General features: G+C 36.8%; 1 protein-coding gene across 1 annotated transcript; it reads left to right on the top strand.

Moving 5' to 3' along the window:
- Positions 1 to 1472: 1472 nt before the first annotated feature.
- Positions 1473 to 13215, top strand: LOC130453509 (deubiquitinase OTUD6B-like). Its single transcript, XM_007493268.3, has 2 exons — positions 1473 to 1578; positions 11268 to 13215. The coding sequence occupies exon 2, from the start codon at positions 11280 to 11282 to the stop codon at positions 12207 to 12209; it is 930 nt and encodes a 309-aa protein (XP_007493330.2). The 5' UTR covers positions 1473 to 1578; positions 11268 to 11279; the 3' UTR covers positions 12210 to 13215.
- Positions 13216 to 13957: the final 742 nt, after the last annotated feature.

Genomic DNA, 13957 nt, shown 5'->3' with positions numbered 1-13957 from the left:
GGAAAGATAATTAAAACCATGATCCCCTGAAAACAGTATATACCATAATTTAATAAACCATAAATGCAACCTGCCTAGATCTATTAGAACCAGAATGCAAAAGAGTAAGAATGGAAAAGAATCTTTGAATCTGGTACAATCCACTACATAGACCTATTGGGGTATCTAAATCTCTCAACCAATCCCAATATACTTTTAATATAGAATCACCTATTTCATCCGCTGGTTCAAAACATTTCACTCCTTCCAAATGAAGCACCTTTTACCCCTAGTTATAATGCTAGCTATTATTGTGACAAATTCAACTACATTATCCTTAGGAAAGAACTAAGAGATGGAGGAATTGAAGATGACAGTGACGATGATGAGCAGGATTAGGGTCAGAGGCTTAGAGAAAGATGGGATAACAAAAGATTATCATCAGAGAAAAGTTTCAGGATTCATAAAGCAGAAGTGGACATAATTCTGCAGCCTGGGGAGGTGGATACAATTGGATTCCCAGACCCATAAATCTAACAGATTATACATCAGGGATCCCCATTACTCCATGAACAAAGAAGAGCCACTTTTCCTGGAACCTAGAAAAGACTTCTCACAATAGGTCCAATGGTTCTGGAAGGAGGGAGGGAAAGAGGGAATAAGGTATCCCAAACTTGGAAATGTGACTCTTCTACGCTACCTTGTCCCCAAAGAGACGAATTAAATTCACATTCTCAAAATAATAGCAAATGTATGAGAGCTGAGAACACTTTAAAATTCAAAGTGCACTAGGAGAAGAGCGGGGCAAAAATACTTGTTAACCGAAATAAAATATAACATCGTTTATATATTTTTATATACATTCGGGAAAAAAAATCAAATGACTTAGAGGACAAACTAAATCCCGGCTTTAATGCTTATGCAGTTCTTCCTCTTCACTCTACACTACTACGAGAAACTTCTACAAATCCCTCCTCTTCCCTACCTCTACATGGCATTAAGCCCATCAATTCGAGGTAATACCCTCCACAACTTTAGCCCCTCTAGCTAAACGGGTCCCCTTCCTTCCCCAAACAAAAAGCCAATTCAGCTTTTGAAGAGGAAAAGGAGCATGCGCACTCGGAAGGGTGGGGGAGACTGGGAAACCGAGGAAGAGACGGACAGTGAGAGACAAAGAAAGAAAAACTGAGAAGTGGAGAGACAGGAAGCTTTGGGGAAGATGAGGCAGTAAAGAGAATGCCCTTGCACACAATGGCACGGAGGCTCCAGTTCGGTTCTTTGACCCAGTCTTCCAGGAAAGCGTAGGTGGCGGGTGAGGGACATCACGTGGCCAAAGGGGGCTTTCTATCCCTCCCTCCCCTTTCGCTCGCCGCGGGGTGGCTTGGCGCAAGCGCAAAGGAGGACCGAGCCAGCCACTTTCGCTGTTTATTAACTCAAAGGCTCGCCACTCTTCCGTCGGACCGGTCTCTTTGGAAGATGTAACCCCGAGGACGGGGGTGACTTTGTCACGGGCCAGGACGATGCTCTCCATCACCCCGGCCGCGGTCCTGGTGCTGCTGGTCGCCTCCGCGGAGTTGTCACTCTTCCCCATAGCGGCCGGTAAGCCTCCCTTCTGAGAGGTCGTCTCTAGGCGAAAGGGTGTAGCCGAGGGCGATGGTGGAAGGGAAGTAGCGGGGAACCAGAGGGGGAGCCTGGGAGGAGATTTTCCCGTGGGTCGGGGGCAGTCTAGCGGTTCTTGCGTCCGTGCCCTCAGACTAGACCAAATCTCCCCTCCTCCTCCCTCAGTCTTCTGCTGGGCTGTGGCTGAGCTTTTTTCCCGGGCGAAAGATGGGTTAGAAGGAAGCATTAGCCAACATTCTTGTGGCAGTGAAGTAGCTGAGGAACATAGACACCTTTCCTGGGCTCACACTTGCTGCTAAACGGGATAGCTGGGTTGGATCCGGGAGGGCAGGGGGAAAGAGAAGGAATCCCGGAAACATGGAGAAATGGTGTTCAAATAAATAAATAAACAATGTTAGAGCAGGCAGCCAGGTAGAACTGATGAAGCAAGCTTTCTCTAGGCACTGTCCCAAGGTCTGGGGGTGTAAAAAGAGGCAAAGGACAAGTCCCTATCGCGGAGGAGAAAGCTGTAATGAGGTGGGATAGCACGCAACCAGCTGTGCACCTACAAAATATGTGCAAGATAAAGTGGAGATTGATCTACGGAAGGGAGACGCAAGTATTGAGGGGGAATGGGAAAAGTTACTATAGAAGGCTTAGCTGGGACCAGGAAGGAAACAGGAAAGCATGACCAAAGAGAACATTCCTTGCTTTAGGAACAATTCCTGGAGCCTGGAGATGGAATGTGGAAGGAATAGATTTGTTTGAGGGGGGTTTTCCCAGGAGTTTTGGGAGGGCTGATCTAGTGACTGTATCCCTCTCTCCTCAGATACAGGGCTTTAAATACTATCTCACATTCCTAACCGGGAGTTTTTGAACTGCAAAAGACATTTTTACGCCGTAAAAGTACTTTCAAAGTATCTTTGTGACAGACAACCACAATTTAACCAAAATGTGTTCCTTCAGTTAGAATACTGAATAATTTATATTCAATATAAATGGATATTTATACAAATAAAAGAATAAAAGTGTCAGGTGGATAATACCTAGAAAGAAATTCAGGAGTGATGTTTGAATGCCATTGTGGTACCTGGTATTACAAAAAGTGAATAACAGAGTGTCATACTGATTAGTCCATCAAGAACTGAGCCTGAGAAGCAGGTATTTGATAGGCTTTCTCCCTTGCACAGTTTGCAATGATTGGCAGGAAGAAGGGGAAAGAGAGGCAATATAAAGAGAATTGGGGCTCAATACAGGCCAGTATGCATGCCAGTCTGGTGATAGAGCTATTAATGAAGGCTTCCATTAGACCAGTGATTGTACATTAAGTAGATGGAAAAAAGGAAGAGGAGAGGAGAAAATTAAAGTGGAAGAAGTACGTCAGGTCAACAAGCATTTATTTATTAAAGACCTAATCGGTGCCAGGCATGGGGACAGATAAGTCAAAGAACAGATAAGTTCAGAACCAAGAACGCTATGACTAAAATTTCTAGGCCAGTGTCTGGTGAGGATGTCAGAGACAAGATGTGAATGGTTCCCATAAGGAACTGTTTGTTCTGCTCTGTAATATGTCATTAGACCCTGAGGAATTAATTGCCCCCTCAAATGTTCTGCTATTTGGATGTGTGGAAGTGGAGGATGAGAAAAGGATAACTTGTGGGTTTCCTGTAAATGCCTTCCTGATAAGGAGAGAATTATGGAGGCCTTCTGTCATGGTAATCAGGTTCAGGAGAATTTGATACCCTGAAACTGTGGAAACACATTGTAGGGGACTGAAGGTTACTTCACCTCTACATTTAAAAGCTACTAGTTGATATGCCCAAAGGGCGACAAAAGAATATCTACCCTTTGACCCAGCCATAGCACTGCTGGGTCTGTACCCCAAAGAGATAATGGACACAAAGACTTGTACAAGAATATTCATAGCTGCGCTCTTTGTGGTGGCCAAAAACTGGAAAACGAGGGGATGCCCATCAATTGGGGAATGGCTGAACAAATTGTGGTATATGTTGGTGATGGAGTACTATTGTGCTCAAAGGAATAATAAAGTGGAGGAATTCCATGGAGACTGGAACAACCTCCAGGAAGTGATGCAGAGGGAGAGGAGCAGAACCAGGAGAACATTGTACACAGAGACTAATACACTGTGGTAAAATCGAACGTAATGGACTTCTCCATTAGTGGCGGTGTAATGTCCCTGCACAATCTGCAGGGATCAAGGAGAAAAAAACACTATTCATAAGCAAAGGATAAACTATGGGAGTGGAAACACCGAGAAAAAGCAACTGCCTGAATACAGAGGTTGAGGGGACATGACAGAGGAGAGACTCTAAATGAACACTCTAATGCAAATACTATCAACAAAGCAATGGGTTCAAATCAAGAAAACATCTAATGCCCAGTGGACTTACGCGTCGGCTATGGGGGGTGCGGAGTGGGGGGGAGGAAAAGAAAATGATCTATGTCTTTAACGAATAATGCTTGGAAATGATCAAATAAAATATATTTAAAAAAAAAAAGCTACTAGTTGAGAAAACCAAAATAGGCTATATGATAATATTAGCATATACTATAAGGTTTCAGAGGATGCTAAGATTTAAAAATATGTAACAAGACAGAATTTAGTCTGACCTTATAAAATTCTCTTCACCCATCCCTATTGACTATTCTCACCTTTTCTCCTCTTTTGTCAACTTGCTGGGTGAGGTGAAATTCTAGAGTTGTTTTGATTCGCATTTCTTTGATTCATGATGAGTTAAAGCTTTATTCATATGGTTAATAGCCTCCAGCTTTATTTTATTTATTTATTTTGAAAATTATCATTTGACTATTATTAAGGAATAGTTTTTTATTTTATACAGTGTGTCAGAGAAGTCTTAGTGCAATTTTAAGTTTTAACAATGTCAGAAGTTTAAAGCTGCAAACTTGCAAAAACCAACATTTTAAAGATTAAGTTTTTAAAATCTATATGTTTCTTGTTAAAATTCAGAATAACTACTGTTATATACCACTCAGGTCCATTTTCAAACTTTGTAAAAACTTTCTTTAGTAGTCACTTAGTGACTAAAAGATTGTATTTGTAATCCTAGCTCTAAGAATATCCAAAGAACTGGGGGAGCTTTGGGTTAGAGAGGGTCAATCTCTCAGGGGTTAGAGAGCCTCAAGTCTCAGGCTCAAAGATGGGAGGTTCTGGATTAAAATCTGGCTTCAAACACTTCTGGCTTATTAATGCTGGGCAAATCGCTTAACCCCCATTGTCTAGCCCTTACTGCTCTTCTACATAGCATTAATTTTTAGAGGGAAGATAAGGTGTTTTTTTTTTTTATCTAAAGAACAAGGTTTTGTTACATACATGACAATTTTGCCATGACCTTAGAAGACAAATTCTAATGGCGATAGCTCAAGTGACTGAATCTACTGGTATGAAAACTGGTCATCCAGAAACTGTCACACATACAATGCATTATGACCACGTGCTCCAACTTATTAAAATCAAAATGAAAAATTTATTAATCAAAATTCAGAAAATTGTATAGGTGTGAATGAAATTAAACTTTATAATGATTTTTAAAATAAATTTGTAGCATTTGTTCTTCAGGAGATATTAAAACTTAGAACTACACAGACTTTGCAGATATTCTATATATCTTGTATACCAAACTCTTATCTGAGAAATTTGATATGAATATTTTTTTCCCATTTGACACTTCACTTCCTATATTAGATCCTTTGATTTAGTTTATCCAGAAGCTGTTCAGTTTCATTTAATCACAGCTATCTGTTTTATTTTTTGTAATTACTTTTATCCATTGTTGTGAAAGAAAATTTGTTTTTTTTCTGTTTTTCTTTTATGGTATAATCTTTAATATTAATGTTATATGGCCATTTAGAATAGATTATGTTAGGGATGTGGTGTGGTGATATAAGCCTAATTTCTCCCAATTTTCTCAAGTTTTTTTTTTTTTAATAAAATAGAAAATTCTTTCCTAAATAGTTTTTGTTTTAGGTTTTATAGAACATGAGGTGAGTTCTGTTGTTTCTGATTTTTCCCTGTCTAGACTCTTCCATTGACTTCTGTTTCTTTTTTTTTTTACCAATATCAGATAGTTTTGATGATTCCTTTTTATAAAATAGTTTAAGTTCTAGAAATACTGTTCTCTCTTCATATCTTTTCATTATTTTCCTTCATATTCTAATTTTTTCCATATGAATTTTGTTATTTTATCATGGTTGATAAGGTGTCTCTTTGGTAATTTGATTATTACAACTCTAAAACTATAAATTAACTTTCGTAGTAATTATTTTTTATTAAATTGGAACAGGCCAGCCAAAAGCACTGAAAATATTCCTCTAGCTATTTTAAATAGTTCTTTATTTCTTTAGCATTTTGTAATTGAATCTCTACAAGTATTTTGTGTGCTTTTATAGATGAATCCTTAGATATTTTATCCAATTTGTAATTATTTGGAATTTGATTTCACTTTCTATTGCTGTTTCTTAGATTTTGTTATTATTATTACTATTATTTAGAAATGCAGTTAGTTTTGGAAGGTATATTTTGCACCTTGCAATTTTGCTCAAGCTCTTGTCTAAGTAAACCATTATGTCATCAGCAAATAGATATATTTTTCTCTCCTTTTTTTTGTCTTTATGTCATCAATTTCTTTCACTTGCCATACTGTTATTGCTAGTATTTCCAAAACTATATAGAATAATTGTGGGAAGACAAAGCATCCTTGCTCTATTCCTGTGTTTTTTGAGGAGAAAGCTTTTAGTGTTTCCTTTCTACACATGATGCTTGCATTTGGTTTTAGATAATGTACTTTTTATGATCAAAAAGTTCCATCCATGTCTTTACTTTGTAGAATTTTATTTTTAACATAAATGTAATTTGTCAGAAGTGGTTTTTTTATTATTAAGATAACCATATGATTTTGGACATTTTTCTTTTTAATATAAGTAAAATAAGAAACAAATTGTTTCTTAGATAAATCCCTATAGTTACTTTGGCTGGATCTTTATTTAAAAATTTTGAGTAAATATTCATTAATTATATTAGTCTATTATTTTCCTATGCTTTAATACGTCCCTGGTTTGGATATAGGACTATATTTGTCTCACAAAAGGAATCTATCAGAGATTTCTTTCTCAGTTTATGAAAATAAATTGTGTAGTTTTGGTGCTAATCAGTTTGATGTAATTCTCCTTTGAATCTATCAGAAACAAGGATATTTTTTTCCTTTGTAAGTTCCTTAAAAACTAGATCAATTTCTTTTTTCTGAGATTGAATTATTTAGGATTGTTATTTGGTCTTCTTTTAATTTGAGTATTTTATATTTTTAATATATCCCTCTATTTTATATTCTCAGTTTTGATGGCGTATAACAGCATAATAAGCTCTAGTGAGTCTTTTTATTTCTTCTGATTTTGTTGTAATTTTATCTTGTTAATTTTCTAGTTTGTTGATTTGTTTCTCTGCTCTCTTCCTTTTAATCTGGTCAGCTAAGATTTATCAACGTTAGGATTTTCAAAGAACTAAATTTCAGCGATAATTTCTATGGTTCTTCCCCCCTCCTCCCCCCCCCCCCCCGTTTGTAATAGCTCCTTTTTTGCACCTATTTTAGATTTTTTTATTGTCTTTCTAATTTTTAATCAGTATATATCTTATTAATCCTCTATTCTATTTTGTTAATGCATGTTTATAGAAATCTTTTTTTCCCCCAAGGAATGTTTTAGATTCACTGTTTTATGTCTTTCATGTCATTGTTAATTATTTCTGTAATTTTTTTTTCTTTGACCCAACTTAATATTCAGGATAAATCTCCATTTGCATCTGTGTATTTTGTTTGTATTCCCTAAATTATTATTATTTTGTTGTGTTGCGATCTTGAAAGGATGTATTTGCTCTTTCTTTTTTACACTTTTTTTGCAACGTCATTTGTAAAAGTGCCATGTGGTGCTGAGAAATATGTTTATTCTTTTTTACTCCCATTTAGAATATGTCATAAGTCTTTTAGCTCTAGTTTTTTCAGCAATTTTTTCAATTATATATTTTGCCTTTTGTTAACCTTTCTGTCATATTTGTCTAGAGGGAAGGTACATAGACGGTATTTCTAATGTGTAAAGTCAAAGGTTGGGGTGAGCTGCTAGGGTGGAGAGACTTCTTGGAAATTGTAGAGAAAGTCCAGCTGGAAAGTCAGGAGTGCAGTCTGGAGAGGAATGAAGACATGTGTAAAACTGAGTTATATATTACTTATACATTATACAACTGAGAGGACAGAATTTGTCTCCTGCCATTCTTTTATTACTGCCGAACATCCTCTTGTGAATTATCTAATTTTCCCTTTGTGTACTTAGTTGCTAAAGCATTTGAAGTATATAACTCTAATATGATATTGGTTTGTAGAACCTGTGGTTCTTTACAACATGATATAGTTTTATTATTTTATCTATTTTTAATGTTGTGAATATTTGTTTGTTTTTTGTCTCATAGCATGAGTTTATTCTTATGTGTTTGGATTCATCTGATGCAGAGTAAAATAAGTTCCATTTTTTTTTCTTTTTTCCTGAGGTAATTTGTTATTTTTGCTTTTTTTGTTTGTTTTATTCATTTACCCTTATTGTGTTTCTATTCTGTGGAATGTTTGCAAAGCCAAAAACTTGTTCAGGTCTGATTTTTTAATACAAATGTTTCAATAACCCCCTTTTTATTGAACATTTGTATTCATGAATGGCTTAGATCATATTTTGGGGGTTTGTCACTGTGGGTACATATTGATCACCTCTGTTTTTCCATTCCATTTCTATTCCCCTTGTTTTCTAGTGGGTACAGAATAGTCTTCTGGTATTAGAATTTACTTTTCCTTTATATTTGAAGGTCTTTCTCCTGGTCATTTGCAGTATTTACTGTTTGTCTTTGGAGTTGTTCAATTTAGCTACTGTATGTCTTGGAATTTCCAGCATATGGTGGTGATTGTTGATTAGAGTCAAGGGGGAGAGAAGTGCAAAAGATAATGTGATCTTTGGATGCTTTCAATTATCACTTTGTTTTCAGTGTTCAGAAGTTCCACAAAGTTTTCTGGAAGTAAGAAATAATGTTTTTCTTGCATAATTGTGTTTTAAGTTTTTTGATCCATATTCTACAGGGAGAACAATAATCTTTGTTATCTCTATCTTGTCTTCAAAATCAATGTATTTTACTTATATGGAGATATTGTTTTCTTTTCATGTTAAGATGGTGGAATAAGAGGTCGTAATTTTGCCCTAGCTCTTTCACAACCACAAAACACTTTCCACACAACCAAAACTAGATTCGAGCAATTGGAAAAACATTAACTGCTCATGGATAGGACGAGCCAATATAATAAAAATGACCATCCTACCCAAACTTTTATCTATTTAGTGCCATACCCATGGAACTCCGAAAAAATTTCTTTACTGATTTAGAAAAAAACATAACAAAGTTCATTTGGAATAACAAAAGATCAAGAATATCCAGGGAAATAATGAAAAAAAAACACAAATGAGGGGGGGCCTTGCAGTCCCAGACCTCAAACTATATTACAAAGCAGTAGTCATCAAAACAATTTGGTACTGGCTAAGAGACAGAAAGGAGGATCAGTGGAATAGACTGGGGGCAAGTGACCTCAGCCAGACAGTATACAATAAACCCAAAGATCCCAGCTTTTGGGACAAAAATCCATTATTCGATAAAAACTGCTGGGAAAATTGGAAGACAGTGTGGGAGAGATTAGGAATTGATCAACACCTGACACCCTACACCAAGATAAATTCAAAATGGGTGAGTGACTTAAACATAAAGAAGGAAACCATAAGTAAATTGGGTAAACACAGAATAGTATACATGTCAGACCTTTGGGAGGGGAAAGACTTTAAAACCAAGCAAGACATAGAAAGAATCACAAAATGTAAAATAAATAATTTTGACTACATCAAACTAAAAAGCTTTTGTACAAACAAAACCAATGTAACTAAAATCAGAAGGGAAACAACAAATTGGGAAAAAATCTTCACAGAAACCTCTGACAAAGGTTTAATTACTCATATTTATAAAGAGCTAAAACAATTGTACAAAAAATCAAGCCATTCTCCAATTGATAAATGGGCAAGGGAAATGGATAGGCAGTTTTCAGATAAAGAAATCAAAACTATTAATAAGCACATGAAGAAGTGTTCTACATCTCTTATAATCAGAGAGATGCAAATCAAAACAACTCTGAGGATCACCTCACACCTACCAGATTGGCTAACATAACAGCAAAGGAAAGTAATGAATGCTGGAGGGGATGTGGCAAAGTAGGGACATTAATGCATTGATGGTGGAGTTGTGAACTGATCCAACCATTCTGGAGGGCAATTTGGAACTATGCCCAAAGGGAAATAAAAGACTGTCTGCCCTTTGATCCAGCCATAGCACTGCTGGGCTTGTACCCCAAAGAGATAATGAAGAAAAAGACTTGCACAAGAATATTCATAGCTGTGCTCTTTGTGGTGGCCAAAAATTGGAAAATGAGGGGATGCCCTTCAATTGGGGAATGGCTGAACAAACTGCGGTATATGTTGGTGATGGAATACTATTGTGCTAAAAGGAATAATAAAGTGGAGGAATTCCATGGAGACTGGAATGACCTCCAGGAAGTGATGCAGAGCGAGAGGAGCAGAACCAGGAGAACATTGTACACAGAGACTAATACACTGTGGTATAATCGAACGTAATGGACTTCTCCATTAGTGGCGGTGTTTTTGTCCCTGAACAATCTGCAGGGATCCAGGAGAAAAAACACTATCCATAAGCAGAGGACAAACTGTGGGAGTAGAAACACCGAGGAAAAGCAACTGCCTGACTACGGCGGTTGAAGGGACATGACAGAGGAGAGACTCTAAACGAACACTCTAATGCAAATATTAACAACATGGCAATGGGTTCGAATCAAGAACACATGTGATACCCAGTGGAGTCACACGTCGGCTACAGGGGGGTGGGGGGTGGGGAAAAATGATCTTTGTCTTTAATGAATAATGCATGGAAATGATCGAATAAAATATTACAAAAATTAAAAAAAAAAAAGCCTAAAAAAGACATCACAGTGAGTCCTTTTTCCCCAGTCTTGGACTACTTAGGAATGTAGGTGAAGAAGTCTGTGGACAGTGGGGCAGGGGCTGGCTGGAAAAACAGAGCAGTACCGGTGGTGGAAGAAGTGGCTTCAGGCATGCCAACCCTCACGTACAGTAAGGAAAGGACTTGTATAGAGAGATCCCAGAGGATTCCTATACCAGCATTGGGAACAGGAATGTGGCATCTGGCAATGATACTGCTCACTACCTAGTCCTTGGGTTACTTTTTTATGGAGGAAACTAGCAAAGTGTGAACACTGATAGGATGAGAAATTTGAAGGCAGAGGACAATTTAGAATTGAATTTGCTAGCTAGAGCATCAAAATTGTAAATGGAAGGAAGCAAAGTGAGGGCATGGATGATAGCCTAGGAAAACACTGAGAAAAGGAGAGATTAAATTCCATGGTGAAGAACAGGGGTAAGTCATTGGGAGAGACAGAATGACAAGGGGTTATGGTCTGCCTCGGATTAGTAACTATTGCCTGAGGGCACTCGGGACTTCTTGGGAAGGCCATTAAAGTGCAAAATATAATGAATTTATTTTCTCATTTTAGAAGGTATTTTTTATGTCCTTTAAAAAGTATTTCCGAGTCATGGAGTCTGTCACTGCCGAGGAGCTCCCTGAAGAGGAAGAGGAAGAAGAGCAGGAGCAGCTATTGAAGCGGCATCGGAAGGAGAAGAAGGAGCTGCAGGCCAAAATTCAAAGCATGAAAAATGCGGTTCCGAAGAATGACAAAAAGAGGAGGAAACAATTGATTGAGGATGTTGCTAAATTGGAAGGAGAAATGGAACAGAAACACAGAGAAGAACTGGAGCATTTGAAGCTTACTTCACATGCAAAGAATAAGATAGACTCTGTTGTCGTTAACATTGCATGTTTGGATATTGAGAATCAGCAACCTCGGATATCAAAAGCACAGAAGAGGCGGGAGAAGAAAGCTGCATTGGAGAAGGAAAGAGAAGAAAGGATAGCAGAAGCAGAAATTGAAAACTTATCTGGAGCCAGACATCTAGAAAATCAGAAACTTGCACGTATTTTGGCAGCTAGACATTTAGAAATTAAACAGATTCCATCAGATGGCCACTGTATGTACCGAGCTATTGAAGACCAGCTAAAGGAACAGGAATGCCTCCTGACTGTAGCCACCTTAAGAAGTCAGACCGCTGAATATATGCAAAACCATGTGGAGAACTTCCTGCCATTCTTAACAAATCCTAATACAGGAGATATATATACTCCAGAAGAGTTTGGAAAGTACTGTGATGATATTGTAAACACAGCTGCATGGGGAGGTCAACTTGAGTTAAGGGCTCTGTCTCATATTTTGCAAACACCAATAGAAGTAATACAAGCAGACTCTCCTCCAATTGTAGTTGGTGAAGAATATTCAAACAAACCTTTAACACTCATATATATGAGACATGCCTATGGCTTAGGAGAGCATTATAATTCTGTGAAACAACTGATGGACTCAGCTACTGAAAATGGTAGCTAGTTCATGAAGTTGGTGCAATTATATATTGGTTCTGTGCAGCATGACTGTCTGGGCATTCATATCAAGACCTAGATTGTTCCAAAGGGAATTGAATCTCTTCTTTTTTAAACTTCTTTCTCCTCCTTTTCCTCTTCCTTCTCTTCCAGCTGCTCTTCCTCCTCTTCCTTCTTTTCTCTTCCTCTTTTTTTTTTTTTGCAAAGCTTCTAATGGATTTTGAACACACATCAGAAATAAACTCTAACTAGTTTCCACTTAGTGGCATTTTTAAAACTTGTTTAGATGCATCATGTGAGAGCAACATAGGCAGAGCAGGTTTAGGACAAAACTTCCAAATATTGCTATTTATTATATCCTAAAGTAGATTTCCTCTAACCTACACTGATATAAATTTTAAATGGTCATATTTTTAAATGTTAGTAAAAAGCTTCCAGTATCTTTCAGTATAACTATTGAAGATATAATACTCAGCAATTATGTGGTAATGGTGAGAGTGAGTTCTGATACTCCTTTCAGATGAGATTGAATGCTTATCGCTTGGTATTACTGATAGAATGATCTGAATTTTTTCCACAATGTTATTTTTATAAGATTAAGGTACTGCTAAGAGCATACTTGACTAATTAAGAATTTAATAGTATTTATGCAGGTGCAAATCACTTGATTAAAAGAAGTGGATAAGGTGAAAGGCCTTAACACATAACAATTTATGCCTAAAGTATGACACTTCATTTAAAAAAAAATGTAGTTACTGAGTTGTCTCCTACCCCACCCCCAAGTTTGCTTTTAGATTTATCTTAATTCATTAGATATTTATTGCTATTTTTAAAGGCTTATACTCTGCAATTAATACTATACATTTGTGATTATATTAAAAAGTTCAGATTATATGCTTTTTTAAAAATTTTGCTTTGCCTTTGAATATTCAGCTGCTCTCACAGCTGACTTCCTAACTTTCCTCAGTAACTCCTCAGTTTGGTTTGCTTTTTCTTAAAAAAAAATGTATATATATATATATATATACATATATATATATATGTATATATATATATATAGCTTTCTTTCTCACATTTGCTTACTATCCCATCATTCTACCTAGTTGATTTTTTTTTTTACAACACTACTTTCTGTTTTAATAACAACTCTAAGACAGAAGGACAAAGGCTAGGCAAAGGAGGTTAAGTGACTTGCTCATGGTCAAACTGCTAGGAGTTTGAGGTCACATTTGAACCCAGGTCCTTCCAATGCCAGGCCTCTGTCCTCTGCTACCAACTGCCTCTACCTGGTTGATTCTGTAGAAAAATATTGACTGCTTCAGTTTTTCTCCTGTACAAAATAAGGAGACTAGTTCTTGTGATCAAAATGTCTGAATTTAACCATGCTCACATCCACATTTCCATTTTGCTTTTTTTTAAGCTTCCTACTTTTCTTAATTACTTTTGTCTCTAGTGTTCAAAAAAAAGCCCTAGTTATTTGTTACATTTTACTGTATTATGCTAGCTTTCCATTAACTAAGCATTTGAGAATTGGTTATAATTCAGCTATGGGTAAAATATAAAGTGTGGTTGGGAGCCCAAAGCTGTATAATATGCAGTATGTTCAGGTGTAAAAGATGGATCTCTATTTTCCCATATTGCAAGACACAGAAAAGAGACCATACTTTAGATGGTGCTCCCTAAGTCCTATATATAAATGCATCTCATTTGCTCTACAAATAGGCAATTACAAATAACTTTTGTTTGATATATTTG

This window comes from Monodelphis domestica, chromosome 4, assembly GCF_027887165.1.
Source record: "Monodelphis domestica isolate mMonDom1 chromosome 4, mMonDom1.pri, whole genome shotgun sequence".
NCBI classification, from domain to species: Eukaryota; Metazoa; Chordata; class Mammalia; order Didelphimorphia; family Didelphidae; genus Monodelphis; species Monodelphis domestica.
The sequence above is the reverse complement of the archived record's forward strand: the minus strand, read 5'-3'. Positions and strand labels throughout refer to the sequence as shown.

Excerpts from the sequence above, each read along its gene's own strand:
- LOC130453509 (XM_007493268.3), top strand. The coding sequence starts at position 11,280 with ATGTCCTTTAAAAAGTATTTCCGAGTCATGGAGTCTGTCACTGCCGAG.